General features: G+C 57.9%; 6 protein-coding genes across 6 annotated transcripts; 3 read left to right on the plus strand and 3 right to left on the minus strand.

Annotated features, from left to right (window-relative positions):
• Nucleotides 1–829: 829 nt before the first annotated feature.
• On the plus strand, nucleotides 830–5872 carry SPBR_06340 (RhoGEF group protein; the record flags this gene model as incomplete). Its single annotated transcript, XM_040764597.1, has 1 exon — nucleotides 830–5872. The coding sequence occupies one exon, from the start codon at nucleotides 830–832 to the stop codon at nucleotides 5870–5872; it is 5043 nt and encodes a 1680-aa protein (XP_040616856.1).
• An 846-nt stretch (nucleotides 5873–6718) lies between these two features.
• Nucleotides 6719–7981, minus strand: SPBR_07359 (uncharacterized protein; the record flags this gene model as incomplete). Its single annotated transcript, XM_040765613.1, has 1 exon — nucleotides 6719–7981. The coding sequence occupies one exon, from the start codon at nucleotides 7979–7981 to the stop codon at nucleotides 6719–6721; it is 1263 nt and encodes a 420-aa protein (XP_040616857.1).
• A 1729-nt stretch (nucleotides 7982–9710) lies between these two features.
• On the minus strand, nucleotides 9711–12518 carry SPBR_06581 (uncharacterized protein; the record flags this gene model as incomplete). The annotated part of the gene is made up of 2 exons (XM_040764837.1): nucleotides 9711–12367; nucleotides 12479–12518. 2 exons carry the CDS (start codon nucleotides 12516–12518, stop codon nucleotides 9711–9713), a joined length of 2697 nt encoding a protein of 898 aa, XP_040616858.1.
• Nucleotides 12519–12859: 341 nt separating this feature from the next.
• On the minus strand, nucleotides 12860–15534 carry SPBR_06612 (kinetochore protein nuf2; the record flags this gene model as incomplete). Its single annotated transcript, XM_040764868.1, has 2 exons — nucleotides 12860–13541; nucleotides 14153–15534. 2 exons carry the CDS (start codon nucleotides 15532–15534, stop codon nucleotides 12860–12862), a joined length of 2064 nt encoding a protein of 687 aa, XP_040616859.1.
• A 4867-nt stretch (nucleotides 15535–20401) lies between these two features.
• SPBR_07240 (uncharacterized protein) lies at nucleotides 20402–21821 on the plus strand (the record flags this gene model as incomplete). Its single annotated transcript, XM_040765494.1, has 2 exons — nucleotides 20402–21708; nucleotides 21791–21821. 2 exons carry the CDS (start codon nucleotides 20402–20404, stop codon nucleotides 21819–21821), a joined length of 1338 nt encoding a protein of 445 aa, XP_040616860.1.
• Nucleotides 21822–22315: 494 nt separating this feature from the next.
• Nucleotides 22316–23488, plus strand: SPBR_07437 (uncharacterized protein; the record flags this gene model as incomplete). Its single annotated transcript, XM_040765691.1, has 1 exon — nucleotides 22316–23488. The coding sequence occupies one exon, from the start codon at nucleotides 22316–22318 to the stop codon at nucleotides 23486–23488; it is 1173 nt and encodes a 390-aa protein (XP_040616861.1).
• Between the last annotated feature and the right edge of the window lie 1370 nt (nucleotides 23489–24858).

Below are 24858 nucleotides of genomic sequence, written 5' to 3' on the forward strand. Positions count from 1 at the left end.
CCTAGGTCGTCGCTGCTATTATCACTGCTTTTCTGCTAAGATCGGGCCGGTCATATGGGGCGAGATCGACCGTTCCACGCTGTGTCCACCGCGTCCACCCCAGATCTTTCTTTGCTTCTGATTGCTTTCCTCTACCTTCAAGGTCGACTTCTTCCCTCTTCTTTCATTCATATCGCGGCTTGCCCGGCTGCAGCTTGACATCCTCCGCCGTCTCTCGCACGCCGTCCGCTTTGTTGACATCGCGAGCTTACGCGACGAGGGCTACACTCGGCACAACGACGTCACGTTGGACAGACAAGCGCACGAACACAAAACGCAGACAGAAAGTACTACTTGACGCAGCACGAACGACATCAAAGGTTTCTGTTCGCCTTTGTATCGTCCGTAGACCACCTACTTGTCCAGCCCCGCCTGCTGGTGTTTACCTCAACAAGGAAGAGACCTGTGGGCCCACTCTTTGTGTCTCTATTCCCCTTCCTCTTTTCCCTCTTCAGCTCTCCTGTTGCGGCCACTCGTCCCCTTGTTACTTTCTACCCCCCTGTTTTATTTATATCTTTGTTTTGTGGTCCGCTCGAGTCGGCCAAGCTCGACCGCCTTTGGTTGCGACCCAGTTGGCCGCCTTTGACCCATTCTATTCGACATTCCTCACCTGCGCATCTTTTTCTTTTTCATTGTGTCGAATCTGCGATCGCCGACCTGGGCCTCGCATCCGACCGCATTGCATCACAGTGCCATCCCACCAAGCCCATGACGGTCGTCTAGCCTCCCCTCCCGCTTTCTCCGACCAAGGCGCGCGTTCTCTTCCCAGCCCCCGTCGCACGTCGTCGCCATGGTGCGCGTCACCGACGAGCTGGCCCTTTCGCCAGAGACCATCACGCTCTACCATGCCAGTGACCCTCTGCTCGGCCACCTGCCCGTCCTCGCCTTCCACGGGCCTTCGACCACCGCCAACTTCACACACAACAGCTCGCGCATCCAAGTCCACATCTACTCACCCGCCGGCTTCCAGTCCTTCCCCCGCCTCACCGTCTCGCCCAGCTCCGACTTTTATAGCGTCGTGACCCACCTGCCCCGCGAGTTCCAAGGCGACGAAATCTGCCGCGGCCTCGCCTTCTCCCTCTTCAAGTACTTCAGCGAGCTGCCAGAGTCCGTCAAGACCTACCTGCGCAACCAGTACCCAACCACACGCGGGCGCCGTCCGGGCTCGGCGCCGGCCCTCTTCGGCGAGCAACATGCCGCAGACCTCGCCAAAGCCATGGCCTGCGTCGAGACCAACATAGACGAGCACCTGCGCGCCCTCGAGTGTGCGCTGCAGACACAGCACGTGAGCAACATCGATCTCGACCTTGTCCTTCCACCCGGAGCCATTCGACTCCCCTCTCTCGACGGCGACGGCGCCAGCGGCGCCGTCGAAGATGACGACGAAGATGTGATCCTTGACCCGACCTTGCGCCAGTATGATCCGGCCTACACTCCGCTCGTCAAGCTCTTCGGCGAGCCCGTCTTCCTTCCCACATCCAAGTTGCGCCGCGCGCCGTCGCGGCCCAGCTCGCTCAACCACCGCACAAAGGCCTTTACAAAGGACCAAAAGGTCGAGCTGCGCATGCAGATGGGCGAGCTGGTGGACACCGAGGAGCGCTACGTGCTCAAGCTCAATGAGCTCGTTAAACACATTGCCGATGACTTCCGCCAGAAGGCCAAGGACCGCACGGCGTCTAGCTCGAGTCCGTCCATGGAAGACGTCGACCGTCTCTTCCCGCGCTCTGCAGATCACATCTTGCAAATCAACTCGGCCTTTATGCAGGACCTGCGCCGTGTCATGGACGACACCGAGGAGGATGCGGTGCGCGACCTGGACATACCATACACATTTGGGTCGGCCTCGTCACGTACCATGCTGGTCAACTCCCACGCCCCTGGTGGTGGTGGTGGTGGTGGTGGTTCCGTCCGTGTCAAGGATCCTAGCGGTGCTTTAGCCATGGCCAAAACCTTCCTCGAATGGTTTCCCAAGTTCACCGACTGCTACCAAGACTACATTCGTGCTAGCCAGAACTTCCCACAGCTGCTGAGCAGCTTTCTCGACAACAACCAGTCCAGCTTCCGGGACCGTGTTGTGCAAACCACCGGTGAGCAGGCGTTGCGCTCTATCCTCATCGAACCCGTGCAGCGCCTACCGCGCTATAGCCTCTTCATCGACCAGATTGTCGGCTGCCTGCCTATCACACACCCAGCCCTGCAGTTGATGCTAAAGGCGCGCGACATCATCACAAACATTTGCTCCATGGACGACCCGTCTGACAACAAGCCCCATGTCGTCAATCGGTTGCGCAATCTGGTCGAGTGCTGGCCCATGGACCTCGAGCCACGGGGCCGTCTGGTTCTAGCGGCCGACTTTGTCGAGCTGGCCGCCCCCTACGATGCTGATGCGCACAGCATCGGTATCCAGGATCGTGCTGGCCTCTTCTTGCTCTTCAGCGACTGTCTCATTGTTGTCAAGAAGAAGGCAGGCACGACGTTCACGGGCCGCGACCTCCTGCGCGAGATTGACAAACCGTCGCCGGCCGGCCTATTGGTGTCCATGACCAACGCAGCAGGCGGCCCAGGAACGTACGACTTCGCCTTCAGTGGGTGGCACCAGCTAGCCGATGTGTGCTTCACGGAATCCGCAGACAGCCGTCTTGTGTGGATGACCTCGACGCAAGAGATGAAGAGCGCACACTCAGGTGACTACATGGCCAGCAAGGCCATTACCTCGCGCTGCTTCGTCCTCCAAGAGTCGTTTGAGGCCAAGGCTATGCGATGGAGCGAGGACCTCGTCAAAGCTCGCATTGAGGGACGTTTCTCTGAGGCTGAGCGTGAGACGCCCACCTGGTCGCTCCGCTCGGTTCGTCTTCCCGAGAACAACAACATGGGCCTCCATGCCGCCGTCTTCCAAGAGGCCGCCGAAGAGCTTATCGAGGGCCGCCGGGAGCCCGCCCCTGTGCGCGTCGTCTTCGACAATCACCTGGGCACTAAAGGCGCTCCTGTCGGCCACTACGGTGTCGAGATTGTCATTGAGGTGCGAACGGACGTCGGCCGCAGCAGCACGGGCAGCCGGGGCAGCTACGGCAACGGAGAGAAGCGCCTGATTATGAACACGGTCGGCCTCAATGGCAAGCGGTACTCGGATGACATTGCCCAAGATGACTTCTTGCCGACTCTCGCGCGGCGCATCATCCAGCTCATGAGCTCTCAGTACAACCCGTCCAATCCCAAGCTGGTCCCTGCTCTTGTCTCGTACCACACCAAGACACTGCGCTCGCTCAAGTTTGGCAATCGTGCCGAGAAAACCAAGTCGTTCCTTGGCTCGTCTCCCGTCAAGCTGTTGTCGAGCTTCCTGAGTGGTGGCAGCACGACCAATGTTGCTAGCAACAACGCTCCACCGGCTGTAGCCGCCGTTGCTAACACAAGCACAACCACCCTATCCGAAACCATATATGGCTCCATGCGTATGCAGCGGTCACAATCCAGCAGCAGCCGCCCAACACAGCCACCTCAAGCTGACGCAGCATCCCTCAGCGGGTCAATCCGGGACCGTACTGGCGGTGCAACTTTTGGTGGCGATGCGTCGCGGCCGGAGAACCCCCTGGTGCGCTTGGAGCAAACCTTTACTGGATACGTCGCCGCTCTTCAGGCGCGGAAGGGCCAGTTTGTTGCTCGGACCTTGCTCGGCCGCAGTTCCAGTTCTGCCGACGAGCTGTCGGTCAATTTGCTGTACAACAGGCTGAACGAGAGCCCGTACGACTGGGAGTCTTCCTCGGACCTAATGCCCGAGGTTGTCTTTGCCGCCTTTGAAAAGTTCACACGCATCGCCTGGCGCGACCAGATGGGAACCATCATGACCATCCAGTCACTTGACGCTCTGCAGGAACGTGCCATTCGCAAGGTGCCAGGCGATTTTGCCGACTTTGTCAACTACCTGTTCGGCGATATGGCACCACAGAATCGGCGTGCATTTACAGCTTTGATCAAGCTTTTAGCCGACCTCCTTGACGGGTGCAGCGACGACGGCGACCGCGGTGCCCTGACTCTGGCTTTCGCGGAGCTCCTGGTTGCAGGGAACGGAGATCCGCACAACTACATCAACCTGCTCGACCTCCTTGTCCAAGACTGCGACCGCATCTTTGACGAGATTGGACTTGGCTCAGGCATCCAACTGCGCAGCTCCGCCTACGAGTCCTTGAACTCGTCTGTGGCCCGGAGCCACAAATCTGCAACAGGCTCACTGACATCCAACACCTCGTCACTCCGGCGAAAGTTTGGCCTCGAATCTCTGCTTCGACAAAATAGCAGCAGCAACCGAGGACTGGAGAACATGGTGAGCGGTGCAAGCGGTCTTGCGGATTCCACGTCGGAACGCCCGTCCATGTGGCGGAGTCTCAGCAAGCACCACCGGAACCCGGCCACGGGCGAAAGCTCAAGCTTGTCCAAGGCGACGTCGGCCAGCTACGTCAACCGCTCTCGGTCCATTGATATGGGCAACCACTCGCCCATGGGCATGAACAAGCTCATGAGGCGCCCTGCGTCGCGTGATCGTCCCCCTATTGCGGGTGCCTTTGACGACCTGTCCATGATGCAGCGGCCCACAAGCTCACACCGGCCGACAAGCTCGCATAAACAGTTGGAGACAATCGGCGAGCCAGACACAGAGCCGGGGGTCGGCAAGTCCGGCAAGTCGGGCACGGAAAAGTCGCTCAAGAAAAAGCGCCGCAGCTCGCTGTCTGATCTCAAGAGTCTGATGGCTGTTGTGAGCCTCGATGACGATGATGTTCAGCCCAGCCCGGTATCAAAGAACAACGACAGCCCGTTGCCCCCTATTCCTCTCCGGACAACTAAGACCACGTCCGAGAAGGTGAACGTGGGCCCGCGCGCGCCCTCGCCGTCCAAGATTCCCAAGAGCCCCCAATCGCTGTCACAAACACAATTCCAGAGCCACGGCCGGCAGAACAGCACACAGGCTCAGCAAATACAGGCCCCGCCGCAGTTGACCAGCATGTTCCAGTCCCCGGCCCAAAAGGAAAATATCGCGACGGGCGATTCCCCGCAGCAGCCCGTGCACGAGCCGGGCCACAGCAAGACTTTGTCCAGTGGCTCGCACATCCCGACGCTCAAGACATCGCGGGCGGCCGGCACGATCTTGCCTCCGCCGGGCTCAACGTCGCCCACCCGCCAGAGCCACCTCCCTCCACCGAGTCCGTCCAAGCTGACACCCGGCACGCTGGCCTCTGCTAACAACGGATCCACACTTGGCGGCACGGGACAGAAGCTGCGCCTTCAGTCACCACAGAAGCTGCGTGAGCGCCTGCAGTCAGAGAAGCGGGCGGTGGAAGAGGTTGACGCGTCGTTGCAGTCGGAGCTGTCTCGCATCTCTGAAAACATGGCAAAGCTGAACCGTGCAGGGCCTCCTGCTCCAAGTACGAGTACAGGTCCTGCGCCGGGCTCGACCACGGTCGATCTCCGGACGCTGGCCGCCGCGGTGCAAGCACTCGAGGCACGCCTGCCGAAGCGGTTGCAGGAAGTCAGCGACCGCCAAGAGGCGCTGCAGCGCGACATGGACGCCACGGTCAAGGCGTCCGAGGGCAAGGTGCGGGCGATTGACCAAATGTACAAGGAGGCGACGGCGGAGAACGAGCTGCTGTACGAGAAGTTCAACACGGAGCTCGGCAAGATTGTGCGGGCGCTCAAGGGCAAAGGCCGCGAGGACAAGGAGGAGCTCGTGGCCAAGCTCAAGGAACAGACGGAGGAGACGGCGCGGCTCAAAAAGGACAATGCGCGGCTGCGACGCGAGGCAGTCAGTCTACGGGCGCTGCTCAAGAGCGAGCAGCAGAGTTGAAGGATGCAGGAGCTGGTGTTCTCCTCATTCTTTCCTTGTTGTTCGTCTTCTTTACTTTCTCTCTTTCGCTTCTCGTTTGACCCGTTTAGATTGTACTATGTTTTGTTTCTCATTTGTTTTTTTATCTTGACCGTCTATTGGTCCTGGCGTTGGCTGCTAGGATAGGAGGGCATTGTTATACTTTGGGAGGAAAGCCTTGCCTACAGGAAGGTGATTGGGAGATGAATGTTACGATAAAAACGCGCGGAGTTCCTGGGCGGCGGTGGGTAGGCTTGGGGGCTACGAGACGCTCATAGTCGAGGCATATGGCAGGCGGTTGCAGGGCAAAGAAAAACTCAATGACAATTTCTTGAAACTTACGCCTTAACGGCGCGTACGGCGCGTTGTTTGTTCTACTTTATCGATGACTGGTGGTGAGATGGTCTGAAACAGAAAAGAAGAAAATCGCCAAATTATGAGATAAAATGAAGTGAGAGAACCGAATCCAGAGTGTGCACGTTTAAGCTAGTAGTACAATTCATTACGAAGCATTCCGTCCGAAGACGCCGTTGTATCGTGAAAGAGCATAGCGCGTGTATGAAGAAAAAGGGGCACAAAACAAAGTACGAACATAAAGAGAAAAGCCATAAAACGACAACAAATGCTTGACAAGTCCTGTGTGTCTAATCCGAGACCGTGTAAATGGTGTATGAGTCTATAATCGCGTATGGCGCCCGTCATGGGTCTCAATGAGCCTGGTCCGTTTCCGTGTCCCATGTATGAGGAGAATGACGAAGAAAAAATGAAAGGCGAAGGGGATGCAATCAGATCAGAGAAAACGACGCTGAACGACGGCCGAGGTCCGCCTTACTCCAGCGGCGTCATCAGCGACTTGCGCATCTTCATGTTGACCACGCCGCCGACACCAAACGCCGGCACAATGCGGCCAATGCGCGCCAGCGAGCTCACCAGCCAGTTCCTGCGCACGGCGGCAAACCGGTCCGCCCAGGTCGCCGGGCCATTGGCATGGCCGGCCGGCCCGCTCGCCTGCCACGGGCGGTTGTAGAGGTCGAGGCCCAGCAGGTGCACGGGCGTCGAGGCAAACTGGGTCAGCGCGGGCGCGGCAAACTGCGCCACCGCCAGGCCGGACACGGCGCGCGACAGGGCCTGGCGGGCGGCCGCCTCGCCGCCCAGACCAAGCTTGTCGTCGAGGTACGGCCCCAGCCGCGGGGGGATGTTGAAGGACGCAAAAATGGTCATGCAGTCGCGCAGGGCGAACAGCAGGTACGACGGCAGCGGCACGGGGCGCGGCACGGCGCCGGGCGGGCCAAACATGCGCACAAACACCTGGTCCTTGTAGATGCAGACGCCAATGTTGGTGGCAGACGAGGCGGCAAACTTGGCGGCGCCGGCGGTGACGTGCGAGGCGGGGCGGTTGTGGGCGGTGCTGGTGGCGGTGTCGACGGCGTTGGCCGTGAAGTAAGTGCTGCCGTAGAGCAGGCAGATGAGGCCAAACGGTTTGCTCCACAGGATCTGCTGGGGGCGGCGGACGAGAGTCGCAAAGGAGGCACGCAGAGAGCCGGCGAGGGAGTTGGCGCCCGAGGCGTTTTCCATGATGCTGCGGTCGATGATGGCGATGATCGGCGCAACCAAGGCGGCGGCGGTGAAACCGCTGGCGGCGTCGGCAGCGAGACGGAGGCCCAGGTGTCGGGTGTTGTACTGGGGCTTGGCAGCAGCGGTGGTAGTAAAAGACGTGGAGGCGGTGGAGGCGGTGGAGGCGGTGGACGAGGTGGACGAGGTGGAGGAAGCGGAAGATGAGCCTCCTGGGGCTCGTTTTGGGAATGGCGACGGGGGCAAATGGGCGGGCGGAAGGGACGGCGTGGGTAATTTGGGTCTCGAGGGTGTGGATGTCGAGTCTGGCTGCAATGACGACGGTGGTGAGGTGGAAGTCGGCGGCTGTCTTGACGAGTCTGGGGAGGAAGATGTTGCTGAGGAGGACGAATCCGAGAAGGACGACGGTGCCGAAGACACAGCCGGCGAGGGTGTCACCATGGCTTCAGGGAGGCCGGTTCGGGATCTTCCCAGGCCGTCGGTCGCCACGAGCACCGGTGCCGTAGCCGCTGGTGCCATGGTGAGAAAGCTGCGGCGGCGGTTGTGAAAAGAGAAGAAGGAAATCGGCGGCTGCCGCGTCCGTCAGCCGAAGCCGAGCGATGCGTTACGGCACGGTGTCGTCCAACGCATGCAAGCGTCACAGCGAGTCAATGCCCGTGCTCGTTCTGTCGACGGCAGAGAAGATCCCGGTACGAGTGAGCGCTGTCGTCTCCGACTGTCAGTCGTCGGATGTGTGGAAGTTGGTTTCCCCGAAGTGGTGAAGTGGTGGCTGGTGTCGTTGACGATAGCCGATAAGAGAGTAAAGAGCGAGCGTATTCTGTACGGGAAGGCACGGGGAAACGGGGAATACACGGGGAAGGTACGGAAGGGGAGGAAAGAGGAAGGAGATAGCGAGGGAAGGAGCAGGGAGAGGGAGAGGGAGAGACTATATTGTATCCAAATGCATTGTGTGATGATGCATACTGACAAGCCTCTTGTTGCTTTCTAACTCCTCTGCTTGATCTCAAAAGTTTTGTTTGCGACCGTCGTCTTTTTTATTGGTCTTGGGACTTGCGACCCGACCGTGTCGCAAAAGGGCTGCTCAAAATCGTTCCGCTCTCGCTGATGGTGCCGCTGTGAGTGGTATTTTTAGGCTGTCCGTGGGGGACATCATCCCCGTTCTGGGTTGCCGAGTGCCCTGAAACGGATCGAGACGTTTGATTTAGTGGCTCCAGCGCCACCGATACAGGAACGGGTGCTTGCCCATCGGGTGCGCTAGGCGGCTTTCAGCAAGGAGCTGGGACCAACTGGCACCGAAACCAGGGACCATTAAGACCGCTGGATAAGGCCGCGTGTAGGTGTAGGCGACGGGCCCAAAAGTCCACGCCCCGAGCTTCCAGCGCCTGAACGACTCAGTGACCCGCAAAATCCTAGTATCTTACGCACACCCCGAAGTCGGAGATAACAGAGGATGGACCACTGAAGTCTGACGGTCAGCGTGAGATGCAGGAGGCTGGGAAGCAAAGCAGCAATACAGAGCTTCTTGAACTGACGTGAGAGCTGAAATACGACACACAGCAACTAAATAGAGGTGCTTCCGCGGCTTTCAGTGCATCCGAGCGCCGACCAAGACAACGGAGACAACACCATTTATCGCCGGAGCAGTTTGTAGGCATGTTCGACCTGCCCTGCGAGGCCTGTAGGATCGCTGAAGGATCGCTGAAGGGTTTGACTCGCCGCTAAAAGGTCAACAGCAAACTCCATAGGTGGGTAGGCCACTACAGCGCTTATTGGTGGAAGCCGGAGATACGGGACAATGATCCAGCGAGCGCTGCCGAGACAGGAGACAGGAGTCAAGCTGTGCATAAGTCGTAGAGAGCTTGAGCTTTCGAGCAAATGGTGTATCTTACGGCCTTCGTGATGGGAACTCGCTTACACAATCGGCAGTCGATTTTGTAGATCGTAGATGAGATTGAACATTATGATAGTTTGTCGTTCTTTTATTTTGTTTTATTTATTTTTGTAAATTGATTTTGTAAAGAAAAACAAAAAACAATAATGAACGGCCTGAAATAAAGTTGTCAAAAATAGAAAACCTATTTTGAAAACCATTCGTCATATTTGTTTATACAACGAGGAACAACTCTTGCATCATCAAATATTGTCGTAAAATCATACTTTTATTGCAATGGCCGGTTGTCCCGGAACTCCTGTATATGTGATGCCCAGTCTAGGCAAATGCTTGTTGTATATGCTCGTCCTACGCGGTCTACGCCGGCATCAGACGGTCGTTTTCCTCGCCGCTCTCGCTCTCTTCGTCTTCCTCCTCACTGCTCTCTTCTTCTTCGCTTTCCCCCTCGTCTTCATCGTCGCCTTCGTCACTGCTCTCTTCCTCACTGCTGTCTTCTTCTTCGTCATCTTCGTCATCGTCGTCTTCTTCTTCTTCTTCGGCCTCTTCTTCGGCAAGCCAATCATCAAGTGTCTTGGATCCTAGCTTGCTCGCGGCGGCCCGGCCGCCGTTGGTCGCGGCTCCGCCAACCACCGGGCCACGACTCTTGGCCGCCGCGGCATCCAGGCCCGCGCCGGCCGGCACAGCTCCGGATTTGCCGCTACGACGGTCGTCGTACGGTACCGCGGCCAGACTCTCCTCCGTCTCCCGCAGCCGCGCGTCCGGCTCGTCACCCTCGCGCACCCAGTCGGGCAGCGGCTCGTAGCCCCGGATCCCATGCAGCATACCGCGGCTGACGGTGCCGCCACCAGTGCTGTCGAGACTGGCCACGGCGGACGCATCGCCGCCTGCGCCCAGAACCAGCGCCGCCGATCCGAGGGTAAACCCGCGACGCACTGCGGATGGACTGGGCGCGTGCGGCACAGGCTTGGGTGCGAGCAGCATCAGCGTGGCCAGCTGCGGCACCTCGAGCAGCGCGCGGTAGAGGCGGGTGCGGTCGCGGAGGTCGTAGGAGACGTCGTAGCGCGCAAGCAAGAGAACGTAGTCCCAGAGGCGGCGGATGGGGTGATCGGCCGACTCGTCGGGGGCCGGCGACGCGGCGGGCAGAGGCGAGTGCGACGGCGGAGATCCGAACCCGCCGTCGTCGGCAAACCCTTCTGGAACGAGGTCGGCCAGCGGCGAGGGTGTGGGTGACGGCGTTGGCTTGGCGTCCGATGGTGCAGGTGGGGGATTCCGCTCGGCTTCGCGGTTGATGTGGTGCAGGTACACTTTGGCGGCCAGCAGCACAATCTGGCGCTTGGCGGCCTCGGATTCACCGGCAAAGTCCTTGAGGAGGATGCGCAGCACGTCGGCGGCAATGTTGTCCTCGCCGTTGAGACCGGAGAACTCGCCAACGAGCCAGATGATCGTGGCACGCGCCTGCGGGTCGTCTGCGGCGTCCAGGTTCTTGGCAAGCCGTACAACAGTGGCCGCGTGTGCTGCCGGGTCCTGTTGGATCAGGTGGCGGATCACGGTCAGCGACTCGGCCGCGAGCGTGCCGTCGAGGCTCGTGATCTGGGCGAGCAGCAGCCGCAGGCAGCGAGCAGCGGTCGTCGCGTCCGCTTGCCCACCTGAGCCGCCGGGACCGTCGGTTGCCTGCGCACACCGTCCAATGGCACGGACGGCCTCGCGTACAAGAGCCTTGTCGGACCCCCGCGCAAAGTGCTCGAGCTCGCTGAGGATCAGCGACTTGATGGGTGCCGGGCTGTGCGGGAAAAGCAGTGCCAGCACCTCGAGCTTGAGGCGCCAAACGGCCGGTGGATCGGTGGCGCGGACGAGGAACCGCGACGCGTAGCGTACAAAGTCGGCAGGGTAGGCAAGGCACACAGAGGCAATGTTGTACAGAGCAATCTGCTGGGTGTCCTGGGGTCCGCGCAGCAGGGCAACGAGCGGGCCCACGGCATCACGGACGTACTCGGCGGTGCCGACACTCACGTAGCAGCGGGCGACGGCCACGACGACGCCCGCATTGCGGCTCTGGAGCAGGGGACGAATGGCGTTGAGGAACAGAGTCAGGTCCGGGTCGAGATCGACGACGGTCTGGAAGGTGGAGGGCTCCCTCGGAGTAGCCACCTGGCCCGTGTCGCTGCTTCCACTGCTGTCGGCGGCGGGCTCGCCGTAGAAACCGCCCAGGTCGAGGGTGCGTGCCGCCGTTGTCTTGGAGCTGCGCCTGTTGTTGCTGCTGACTGTGGTCGTGCTCTCCTGTGCCACCTGCCGCGTCCTCCGCGGAAAGCACTTGCGCGCGTAGATCGTCAGCATCCGCAGCGTCGCCAGCTGGCTCCACTCGTCCATGTCGACCAGCTTGCGCACCAGGTCGCGGTAGTGCCGGTGGATCAGGTCCAGCCGCTCCGGGCACACGGCCATGAACGCGGCCACGGCTGCGCCTGCCACATAGTACTGCTTGTCGCCCAGCAGCGTCCCCAGATACTCGAGCAGCGACGGCAGCTGGCTCGGGTCGAGCCGGTAGCATTTGGGAATCGCCAGGGCGGCCGCCCGTCGCACATAGGGACTCATGTCGGCGGCGCCCTTTTTGATCGCCAGCGACACGATTTGGCTGATCACGGGCACGCGGATGCCCGACATGGTGCGGAGGGCCAGCGCGCGCACCTGTGGGTTGGTGTCGGACAGCGATTTTTGGATGGTGTTGATGGACAGCAGGGCCATGTCCGGCTCTTGTTCGGCGTGGTGCACGACGTAAATGTAGACGAGCTTTTTGATCTCGAGGTTGGGCGACGCCACATTCTTGACGACGGACGAGAAGAACGGCAGCGTTTTTTGGCCGCGGTAGGCCATCGTGGTGACACGGCGCAGGCCGTCGAGCACGTCGCGGTCGGCGCGGCTATCGAGCAGCTTCTTGATCTGGCGGCTGTCGAGCGGCCGTGCAGGGCTGCGAAAGCCGCTGCGGGCAGCCGATGACGCATCGAGTGTGAGTTCGCGGGCTGAAGAGGCGGAGTTTGGTCAGCATGTAGTGCTCCACAGGGGAGGAAGAGGAGGAGGGGGAGGAGGAGAATAGGAGAGCCACATGGACTGGGAAAAGGTTGCAGACGCACCACTCTCGAGGAGGTTGGAGATGCGCGAGATCGACTCCATGGCTGCGGGCACAGCACGGCACCGGTGCAGCCGCTCAGTAGGAGAAGGTGCGTTACGGGGTAGGCAATGGGCCTTGGGTCGGCGGTCGTGTGCCGCCCGGTGCTTGTTACGATGGTGTCTGTCGATGTTGGGAGGAGATCGGTTGAAGCCTTGTTTGGATGACGGAATGGCATTGATTTGGAGTTTGGTGGGGGCAATTGGGGCAGGCACGTGCACCGAGCTCAAGCTTCGTGAGCTGTTGTTTTAGTGGGGCTCGACAAGATTGAGAAAGCGCGACCAACGACCTACGATGACTAAACAACACCATCAAAAACCACACAAAAACACGACGCAATGATAGACTATACACGTCTTTCTGCACGCTGCCCTCCATGACACCATGAAACCGGCGCCGGACGCCGACTGAAGAACCAAACTGCCGCCATGGGCAGCCCCGTTGTCGTTGTGCCGCCTGTACGCCCTACGGCACTGCTGGCCCATGTGCTGGCACATTGTGCCCATCCGACGACACTGATCGTGTGCTCGTCCAGCACCGACTTTGTGCGTCGCTGTGTGGATGACGCCGGCCAGGGAAACGATGGCGACGGCGACGGCGACGGCGTCTTGCACACGGCATCTCTGCTGCAGGTTGCTGTTGCCCGCCACATCCGCGTCGCTTTTGTGCCGACCGTCGCCCACCTGCGTGGCTTCTTGGCCGCCCTCGACCTGGCAGCGAGCCGCGTGACGGCACCACCGGCAGCCGACACTCTCGTGTCCTCCGGTGGTTCGCCCCCGCCCGCCCGTCGTGGTGATCGGGCTCTGGTGGTGTACGACTTTTTGCGGCTGCACCGGGACACGAGCGAGTGGAGCAGCCAGGGCCTCAGTGCGTCGGTGGCCGTGCTGGTGGAGGCAGGCTGGCGGACGGGGCTGGATGTGTTGGTCGTGGACGGGGGACGACGGCAGATGGAAGGCACCGAGACCACAGGGAGCACAGACGTCTGGGACGAAAAGATGCCCGTGTTGAGCACGGGTCCCCGCCGACAGCTGCAAAAGGCGGGCTATCCGCTTCGGACAGAACGAGCCAAAGCTGTCCTGGCGCGATGGTTTGCCTTTCGGGAGTCTGTCAAGGAGGAGGAAGTGGAAGTGCACAGTGAGGAGACGGAGGAGAAGGTTGAAAAGGTGCAGAAGGCGGAGAAGGTAGAGACGGTTGCCACCGACGATGCTCTAACTGGACCTGTTGAGGTTGAACGCATGAAAGCGACGGATGAGGCCAACGAGGGCCCAGACACTTTTGTGGAAGAAGCAGCACAGGCAGATGCGCAAGGCAAGGGTGATGGTTCTCTTGTGAAAAAGACTATCCACGTTGTCGAAGAAAAGCCACAGAAAACCTTTGTCAGAGACAGTGAAGACGAAGACGACCTGTCCGACGAGGACATGGACACCTAGGCCCGGGACTACGAGTACAATTTTGCATCTGTGTCTTGCGGTCGATAAGAATAGTCATTATTTGTTATCAAATTAAAGTCTATATCACCCCAAGAACCGAAACGCCGCGCCCATGGTATCCGCCCATCATCAGTCATAGAGAAAACAGCAAACAGAAAGCACCAAGAAGATCGTACACTGCACACCACCGCGCGCGCCAGCGCCCTCACATCGTCTGCTCCATCTCCGTAATGTACAGCTTGATGTGCGACTCCATCTTGAGGTACTCGTCGTAGGCGTTGTGCACCTCGTTCTCAATGTTCTCCTTGAGGTCCAGCATCTTCTTCTCCGTCTGCTCGATGCGCACGCGGCGCTTCTCAATGTCGCGGCCCTTGTCGCTGCGCTCCTCGTTGAGCGTCCGGTGGATCTGCTTGAGCTCCTCCATCTTCTCCTTGGCCTCCTGCGCCTTTTGCGCGCTCTGCTCGCGCAGCTTCTCCGTGCGCTCGTTCCACTTGGCCAGCTGCTTCTGCAGCATCAGCTCCGCCCGCTCGACCTCCTTGACGTCCGCGCCGCGCTCCGTCAGCGCGTCGCGCTGCCGGCTCTTCTTGGCATTGTCCTCTTCCTCCTTGCCCAGCTCGGCGCCAATCTCGTCCAGCAGCTTGATGCACGCCGCCACGTCGCCCGCCACCACGTGGAACGAGTCTGCCGATGTTTGCAGGGCGCGCGCCCGCCGCTCGAGCGACTCAATGTGCGCGCGGTTGTTGCTCAGCGTGTTGGACAGGTCGGCCAGGTTGGTCTGCAGCGACGCCGGGCTCTGCAGGACGTACGGCTGCAGCTTGGCAATCTCCTGCCGCAGCACAACCTTGGACTGCGTGCGACGCTCGAGCTGGTCCACCAGCTGCTTCTTGCGCTCGCGCGCCTCGTCCAGCCGCGCGCCCACCTGCCGCTGGCTGCGCTGCAGTTCCACCAGGTTGCGCTTCAGCGCGTCGTTGCGCTGCATCTTCTCCCGCACCTCGGCCTCGGCCGCGCTGCGCGCCGCGCGCAGCGCCTCGAGCCGCCGCTCGAGGTCCTGGTTCGCGCTGTACAGCTCGTCGGCGCGCTGCCGCGTCATGGCCCCCCGCTGCGCGTGCTGGTCGACAATGTGGCCCTGGCCCTCGCGGAAGCGCACAAAGTTGATGAGGTAGCTCAGGATCATCACGAGGCGCTCGTAGGTGGGCCGGTACAGGTCGTTGAGGCTAAAGTCGCGCACGCAGCACTCGGCCAGCAGCACGCGCAGCGACGCGCAAAAGCCCATCAGGCACCGCGTGTCCGCCGGCATCAGCACGTCGCCGTACTCGCTGCCGCACACCTCTTCGGCGGCCGCCCGCATCGCCGGCTCCACCGTTTCGCGCGACACGTTGAGCAGCTCCTCGGCGAACCACTCAAAGATTTTCTGGACGAGCAGCGGGTTCGGTTTCTGCAGGTCGGCGACCGAGAACGGGATGCCCATGTCGGCAACGCACGCGACAATCTCCTTGTCTGTGAGCCGCACGAGCAGGTCGGGCACGTCTTTGGGCCGGGCACTGCGATGCTGGTTCGGCGGCAAAATTGACATTCGCGGGTTGAACGCCATTGTGAAGGGTCGGACGCTTGTTGGTGTGGAAGCTCAATGGTTGCGTCGTTGCGTAATTGTCGTGTAATGAGTCGGTATCGTAGTATTTGTGATGTGTGCCGGCTGGCAAAAGGTCGCGATGCGCTTCGAATGGCGATTTTGCTGGAGCTCTTTGTTGATGATCGAAGCGCGACTTGTGACATGGAGGGGACAATTTGGTGAGGCGCGTGTTTCTGGTATTGTGTTTAAATGTGGGGCAGTTGCCCAGCAACGCGTTTGGGGAAGGTGCCGCCAACCCGCACCAAAGCTTCACCATTACGACTTATATTAAGATGTGTATCAGACTGTCAATCGATGGCGTTTCAACAAGTTTAAGACTTGCTTTCTCTCCTGTAATTCGTACCTGTGCAACTTTGGTTGTGTTTGCTGAAATGGCCATCGGCTTGACAACATGACTGTACTGAGCTGCTTCGTCGCACGAGGACGGCTGTATTGTCCTCTTTGCTTTTCGTATGTTTATTTCAGGCAAAGCGCCGAGACATTGGGTAAAGAAACCAGTATGTGTGTTCTCTGATTCGATGTCGATTCGATGGCAACGGATATTCCTCGTCCCGTGCGCCCAAGCGGAGATGATGCCGGAGAAATCCTCGACTGTCGCCGTTCCACAAACGCCGGCACCGTCGTCTGTCCTTTCTATCTCTCTCTCTGTTTCCTCTTGTGTCCTCTGCAATTTCACTTGATTCAGACGATTGGTGCCCGCATGAACCATTTGATTACACTCGCAAACCAAAATTGCAATTTAAAACCCGTGCAGGCGTCCCGGTGCAAGACACCAGCCGAGAGCCCTGAGAGCCCTGTCAGTCATCTCGGGTGCTTTCCGTGAAACGAAACATCCAAGCCAGTCAAATGGACGGAACGTGGTGATGTCTTGGATGAGGCACCTGCATGCGAGAGGTACAACTGAAGACGGAAGACGGTGCAAGAGCAGGAAGGCTGGAACCTGAGGGTGGAAGAGATTGAGTATTCTGTCAGAGAGAGACTGAACGAAAAAACAAACATGAAAAAGAAAAAGAAAGTACAGAACCTGCCCAGCTGCAGCCATGAAACACAGACTAGCCGGATGTGCCCAAGGATGTCGCCCCCCGGCCTCGTTCTGGCCACTGAGAGGTCCAATCCGACAGCGAACGTCAGCATCCTCAGTCACGCATGCTGCAGCTCTTGAGAGGCGATGCAAAGCTTGCCTTGGGGCAGCAGTCCTTGCTTTTGAGGGGTGGGATGCTGGTACTTTTGTGAACAAAGGAATGTAGAAATACTATGTGCCTCGCACCGAAGCTGTACCTCAACGATTACCACCAAGTGGTACCTTGTTGTACGAGTTTGTGAGATTCAAGGAGCAAGACTTTGAGGATCCTCTCTTTCTTTAGAACAAATCTGTTCGTTTCTGTTTGTATTCCGTCAATTGGAATAGTCAGCCGTCAATATTCCTTCTGTGGCCAGTGCCAGTGCTCGTAGTCCGTTGGCCATTTCTGCAGGCAAAAAAAAAAGGCACATACACCTTCCAAAGCCTGAGAAGGACGCCGATCCCAGTCGAACTTCGTCGAAGTGGAGTTAGCCTTATGCCCAACGACAGGGCCAAGAATAGACGAACAAAAGACGGTGCAGGAAACCAGATTAGGATGTCCTGGCTTCCCCGTGGTCCTATCGCCCTGGCTCTCCGTTCTCGCTGCCTCTTTCTCTTCCGTACTTTCGATATACCACTTGGGCGCACCGCATTGCTTCTCATTCCGTTTGCCATGCTTCGTGGCACAGACGGTGTCCGTTTGCCTCCTTAACGTACCCGAACATACCGCAACGAGTGTCGATTGCACAAGCCGCTGCAAACAGCCTGCAGGAACAATGCGTCTGGTCAGAGCTGGCAATGGCGTACGAACGCTATGTTTCCTGCGCCAGGACACCGTGCCTGCGTCCGGGTCTGATGGTGCCCAGGCTGAACCTGCTGGAGCTTGCTTCGTCGTACTTACGAGCCACGACATACTCCGTGCAACTTGTAGTCATATGGAGAGAGAACCAGTGTGTTTTACTGTCGGAGAATGGTGGACGCATGCAGGTTGGGCAGCGGCATCTCCATCGTCACTCTCCTCGATGTTGTGCAGAGCATGCAAGCTGCCTGTCTGACGAATGGTTATTCTTGGCCAAACCCGAGGAGAAAGGCCATTGTATTTCGTAATGCTTGCAAGATAAGAAGAAACGCAATGCTAAATCCTGTCTTTCGTTGCTGCTCCGTTGAGCCTCATTTCAAGTGCTTTAGCGACCCTGCATTGGAACGCACTCAAAGTTATTACGGCGTACATTGCTTTACACGGCGGTGCACGTGGTGTCTGTATTTCGTCTGTTAAAAATAGGGACTGGTCTTTCCTCAATATGCCCAACAGCGCAGCGTCCTGTGTTCATCTTGCTTTGGTTGAGCTTGATCATATTCGCGGAAAGTGCGATGGAACGTGGGACCTGCCTGTGGTAGGGAGTCTGAGCGTATTGGATTCGTTCTCGTGTTCAGGAAAGAGCGACGGAGACAGCTTTCCAATCATTGACTGTGGCGATTCGCGCTTTCCTGCGCCCTCGAGCTGTAGTTTCCTCCATGACTGTAATTCATATCTCCTTCTCCTTTCCTCCCTCTCACACACACGTCTGCTTTTCCGTTCGTACTTTTCCAGCCTCAAATAAACATCCGAAGAAACGGTGCGCCCATGCACGATAGCCCACTCACACCTGTGTCCCGCCCGCATCTGCTGTGCATCGCCAGCGAACGCACCGTATTTAGCCCTGCAGTCAACCTGTGCAGTGGAAGCTTGTCGACAGTGTGGCCCAGACTACAACGCCTGGCCAGCAGCATCACTGTCTTTCCCCCTTTTCTGCAATGATTCTCCCTCTGTCCCTCTCCCTCGATGCCTCCATGTCGTTCTTCCACTTCCGTTTGACCACCCCTGCAACCCGACACATCCCTCTCATGCCCACCGCCAATCACACCCTCCCTCGCATGGGGCTGTTTTCTCGTTGGCCAACGGCTGTCCTTCTCAGGCCACTACAACCAAGTTTTGTGGCTTCAGCCAGCCTGCGACCAGCTGGCCAAACAACCCGCCACCCCTCCTTCGGCATCCTCCACATCCCTTCAGGGCTTCCATCCATCGTATGTCTTGGTTTTCTTCGATTTCACCGCTCAGGTTTCAGCGATTGCAGAGCAGCCCTGTCCCGTTGAGAGGCAAAATTGCAACGTATTAACGGCGGGCGGAAACAGGCGACGGCCACTTGTGGGTAAGCGTAGCGTCTCCATGCCGGTAGCTTCATGCATTTTCCACTTTCGCGTTTCCTCACTGTTCTCTCCTTGTCGCCTTAGATACCCTCGACACCCTCTCGACCTCTGTGTCGCACGGATACAGGAAAGTTGCGTCACAAGGCATCTTATCACTTGGTTTGGGAATCCACCCAAGCGAACGAGGAGGCGAAAAGCCAATTCGAGGAACAGGAGTAGCTAGACTCTAGTCTGTCAAGGCAGCCAGTTCAACTATTCGAAAAGTCCTTCGAACGGCTGACGATCCCCTGTGACCCAGCAAACGGACCTCTCCATTGGCACACACAGATGTATGCAACCCCTCCGTGTCGCCCGACCTGCTGACGTTTTTGGGTTACAGTTTCGCCGTCTTGATCGTCTTCAAGCTCACTATTACTTTCTTTTGCACATTTTGTCTTTCCTCCCTGCCCTTCCCATTTACCAGACACTTGCCCCTCTCCAGCTGAATCGATCACTCGACAGACTGTCTCATTTCCTGCTTTCTGTGCCTGCCCTCATGTTACCAAATAGCAGCATCTTCCGACAGCCCACTAGCAGAGAGCCCACCGGCAGAGAGTGCATAAATTGTCGACACGCCAACTTCATTAACACGCCTCTGATATAGCCCTCCTGGACCTTTCGTCTTCTAGCAAGCCAACTAACCCTGAGGTTATACCGAACTGCCGCTGGCAAAAGTGAAGTGGGCAAGGCAGGAGGATAAGGGACCAGGTCCCAACCCGTACAGAACGGCAATTTGCAGAGGCGAAGAACGACGGGAATACGATACGACACGGTCGGGACCCGCTAAACTGGCCGCTTTCCAAGGACTGCTCAGTCACTATTTTAAGAAAAGAAACCCAGCCTCTGACACAAAACATTTCCTTCCCATTCCTGACACGATACTGAACCCATCGAAGGGACTTTTTTTTGTCGGCGCATTTTTACGCTCATTCACCCACGGTGGGGCTGTTCTTCAGCCATTCCGGAAAGCTTTTACTCCCAATTACCCAGCCCTCCCCGTTGGATGCAAAACCAACCCGCAAAAGAAAGCCGCTGGAGATCTCAATCTCGCCGCTAGACCCATCTCCCTCTCTACAACATATTCTCCATCGCTCTTCTTTCCTCGTATTCCTGTTCTTCGTTTCTTCCTGCGCCTCCCCTGCTTCTTTTCTTCTTCTCATAATTTTTTGTTCACACTTATCGACGACGCCACACTCAACTGTCTTTACCTCACGCCAGCACAATCGTTTCCCACATTCCAAACAGTACGCCCTGACTGCAGTCATAAACCTCTACCGTCTTAACCTTCGTCGACACCATGAGCGCTAGCCGCGACAGAAAAGGCCCGAATCTGCGACTAGAACTCCCACCACTCAATTGAAGCACCAGTTGGAACATCGACGCATTCTGTCCACGCTCCAGCGAACACTATAAACTGCCGGCTGCCGGCCTGCTGGGCCAACAAGCCAGCTTTTTAACTCAAAAATGGCTCTCTGGCTGTTCAAACGAAAGAGCCGGCGGAAACGAGGTCGCGCCAGCTCACCTGTGGATGATTTTTCCGCAATGCCGCGAAGCTTCACCGCGCCGAGTGGACCGGTCGCTGCAGGCCCGATTTCTTCGTCGCCGATCCGGCGACGTCCTAGCAGTAGAAAACACCAACGTCCGGAACCCAACAAACTCCAGCGCCGCATACGCACATACAGTTTTGAGTCGGGCCGCGCCGACAACTTGGAGATTGGCAACGCTGGTACCTGGAAGGGCGCGGCGCGTCGCAAGCCATCTATCCCTTCGCCACCTCACGCTAATGGCGGCCCGCTCAATGGCTCAGCGACTGACGGCATTGGCGGCAATACCGCCCAAATCGAGCGCAATCCAACACTGCACCATTCCAACAGCAAACGCGATGGGCGTCAACGTATGTCGCGAACGAAAAGCAGCAGGAGGCGTAAAAATGCGGACGACCGCGCGCGCGAGGCCAAGATCAAGGCCTTGAGCAATCCCAGCAACGCCAACGACAACTGTGACTTTACACCCACGCGGCCTGCAGCAGAATCGTGGACCGCCGGCCGTCCTATGAAGCGAGAAACAATGAGGGTTGCCCATCCCAACAGCGTTGCCGCCCGATATGCTCGAAAGCTTCCGAGCGATATCTCATTGCCCATGGCCGAGTCCATCGATTCGGCCATGTCATCCGACTCCGACCAGGTTGCCTTTGTTATTTCGCCTTTTGCTGCTTTGGCACCAAAGCCGACTTTACGCTACGCCTCGCAACCCAGGGCCAGCGCACCAGGCAACGGTGGCGGCTATTTTCCTGCGCGCAGTATTTCACAAAAGAGAAAGCTTTCGAAACCGATTCCCGAAGCGACGCTAACGGCGCACAAGCGCGTTGACGATCTAGCGAACGATATGAACGCTAGCGACCTGCGAGAACTAATGGAGAGAGATGCGCGGCGAAGAGACCGGAGACGAGTCCAGGATGAAGAAAGGGCTGCGCGCCGACTAGCTCGACAGGCCGAGAAGCACCGTCTGCAGCAAGGGCATTTGCAGTCTGAGCAACCAGCTGGCGCAAACTCTGCGCGCCCACTTGCGCCGGCGCCGCGGTCATCGCCCGAATTGGCCCGTGGTGTGCTTGGCCGTGAAGCAGTTGGACTTGGACCCGGCACTACCTCCGCCGTCGTGACGTCCGCCGTTCGACGCGAGTCTCCCACTCCACCCCCGTCCACACCTTCGGGACGAAACTCGATAATGCTCGAAGAGCGGCCCGAGCGCGACATTGATGACCCGCTTCCGCAGGACCTGCGCGGCGATTACTCCACGCCGTCTGCTGCTGATCGCCAGGACGGGGCCGATTTGCCAGCTGTCAACAGTGGGTCAGCTTCGAATTCCAGGCGCATACCCTCACCGGTTGATATGTATCACCGACCAGATAGCATCCCCACAGCACCTGTCCAGTTTGAGCCCCCAGAATCACCCCCGGAATTGACCGCACCCCGGCAAGAGGCTGCTGCACTTCCAGCACGGACCCCGTCCATGCTTAGACGACTCGCTAGAATAAGAAGACGCATGTCTAGCGCATCATCGATAAAAGAAGACTCTGAGACTGTTGCCAAGACCAATGCCACTGTCGTCCGTAAGCCGTCCAACAGTGGGCTAGTCCGCCGAGGGTCTCTAACATGGGGCTCCCTTGGCGCTCTTTTCCGATGGAGGTCGAGATCCAAGCGGACCCCACAAGGACAATCGTCGTTTGCAAATTTATCTCGAGATTCGATGGCTGCCCAGTCTTCGATTCAAAGATCTCTGCATAATTTTGACGCTGTCCCTCACAGCCACCTGCGGAACCCCTCTCAGACTCTGGTTGAGGAGTCATCTAGCTTTGCAGCGGCAGAAACTGCAGCGGGGATGGCAGGGGGCTATTTTGCGTCCACTGCATCTGTCAACTCGTCTGCAAAGGCTGCACGTCCTACAAAACCTCACCCTATGAAGGTGACCGGCCTGGTTCCGAAGCGCACTCTCTCTCGTTTCCGTGAAGACCTACCTGACTTTCTCAAGTCTCCTCCAGTGTCGCGCATTCAGTCGCCGGAGGTGCAAGAAGCAGTGTCTCCTATTCAGGCGCAGATGGTTACACAAGGAGCGGTCTACAGCTCCTCGCCCACTCGGAACTCTAGCTTTGTCAACAACAGTGGAGACGACGAGTCGATTATCCTGATGCCGACCGGCTTTCACGAGGCCCCGCAACAGCCGCCGTCGTTTGACAGCACGAGCATGGGCAACAACAGCACGACCAACGGAACGCGGGACACCCCGACGTCGTGGCTCCAAATGGAGGAGACCGAGCCGTCGCCAGAGCCGCAGCAGTCACTATCCCTAGCGTCAATCGACTCCGAGGGCTCTTGGCTGTCGGGCCGCACGGCGTCACGCCGCCGGGTGTCACAGATGCAGCCATCGCTGGACAGTGTCTCGCACTCGTTCCAAAAGACAGCAACCCACCAACATCATCGCGAGCGGTCGTGGCCTTCAAACGGGAGCACACATGGCCAGCAGCCTGCCGTGTCGCCGACCGAAGCCGAATTGGTCTCTTCTGCACACGGCACCATGGCCGTGTCTTGTGCTCAGCACATGGACGACGACGAGTCGAGCATCGTGCTGGATGACGAGTATCTCAGCCGTCTTGCTCACAGCTCAACCGGTGGTGGGTCGCGGGCTATTATGCAGAGAGAGTCGACGGGCGATATGCTTCCGTCTAGCGACGACGAGCTCGATACCGTCAATGGCGACGGTGTTGATCCACGCTGGGGTTCCGTTAACGAAAAACGGGTTGATGCTGCTTTTGTGATGTCACACCGTGCCAATCTAATCCAGAGCCGCGAGGTTCTGATGACTTCGTTCTCCGATGGCGAAAAGGGCATGGACCGGTCCGAGAACCCCGTTGACAGTCCCATCAGCCCTGTGAGCATGGCAAGCCCCATCAGCCAAACAAGCAGCGAGTTTAAAGAGGAAGAGGCTGGCTTGCAGCGCGCTACAAGCGTAAATCTTGGACGAGGCCATGCTCGCCATATCAGCGCCGGCAGTGCCAAACTGCTGGAGATCACGCCGTCGCCGCGGAACTCGGTCGACGCCAAGGCCGGCCGGTCGCGTGAACCATTGTTCTAGGCTTTGGGCCCCCTTTGCGCGAAAGTGTCTGACAACCAAGGTGAGGAATTACGGCAAGTCAGGGTAAGGTGCGTGAGAGATGGAGAGGCGAACAGGAGATACGAGCTCCAACAGCAAGCAAGCATGACACGATGGCTATGACAAAATGATACGGTCTCGATGTACTCCGGATCGACAACCAACCGCTCTTCAGCATTTCCTTTGACGTCTTCGATACCAACTACATTCGCTCATTTCAAACCATTTCCTTTCACGTCTTACCAAAATAAGAAACAAAAAAACGAATAAAAGAAAACACGAAAAACACAATTCGTACGCCAGAGAACCAACAAAACGCAAAAACAAAAGGAAAAGAATATGAAATACGACAAAAATATACCAACAAAATCAAAGCGCCCAAAAAACATACGGAAAACCCCAACCCTGGCGTAGGGACACCCAAAAAAAGTATCATCAAAAATCTAGCAACCTCGCGCCGCCGTGCCGTCTGCTTGCTGCTCCCGTTGTCTCTGCTCATCCATTCTTCCCCTCTTGTATCGTTAAACCCCGGTGTTTGCCCCTTTCTGCGTTCGTGTCTTGCGGTTCGTTTGTATTTTGGTACCTTTCTTCCGTTGCGGCCCAGGTCGGCCTTATTTTGTTGCCTTTGCCGCCTCATATTATTTGCTAGATACCCTTTGCGTACATACGTACGGCTTTGATTTTGATATACACATTTGACTACTATTTTTTTTTTGGCGATATCGTGCATGATTTCCCCAGACGTCGCTCTGCATATACGGCTTTTGTCTCCATTGTGTTCGTTTGTGTGTCCCACGACGGCTATCCAGTATGGGCAACACAGCATCGGAATTGGTGTCCGGTCCGGAGAGGACCGTTGAGGTACAGTTTAATCTGCCCCACATATACGACATACACCCGACTGACATCTATCGAATTCTCTCAATGTCAATCAACGCAACCACACTACCACAACCACACTACCACACAAATAATGCCGTCCCTGCCGATCCACTTTCTTGTCTCTCCGGCCCGGACAAACGTGGACAGGGCATGGTCACTTCTGATAAAGGCATCATCTCCAGCTCCCACGCTTTTTCTTGCTTTCGCTGGTTCTGCTCTGCTTTGCTCAGCCTGGCGCCGAATGACGTTTTTGCTGACGGGCGCCTGTGAGTGGCTCACTGCAGCCCGGCCGCCCACGAAAAACGATGAGGCTTCGAATCGCGCCATCTCCGCGTCGTCGCCGTGCTCGCCGTTACTTGCAAATAATGGGGCCCGATATGTATTCGGAGCATTTCCATTCGCTTTTCGGCGGGTTTTTGTTAACAGCATTGCAGTTCCGCCAAACCTTGAGCGGGGGTCGGACAAGCAAA

Source organism: Sporothrix brasiliensis (genome assembly GCF_000820605.1).
Source record: "Sporothrix brasiliensis 5110 chromosome Unknown Cont20, whole genome shotgun sequence".
NCBI classification, from domain to species: domain Eukaryota; kingdom Fungi; phylum Ascomycota; class Sordariomycetes; order Ophiostomatales; family Ophiostomataceae; genus Sporothrix; species Sporothrix brasiliensis.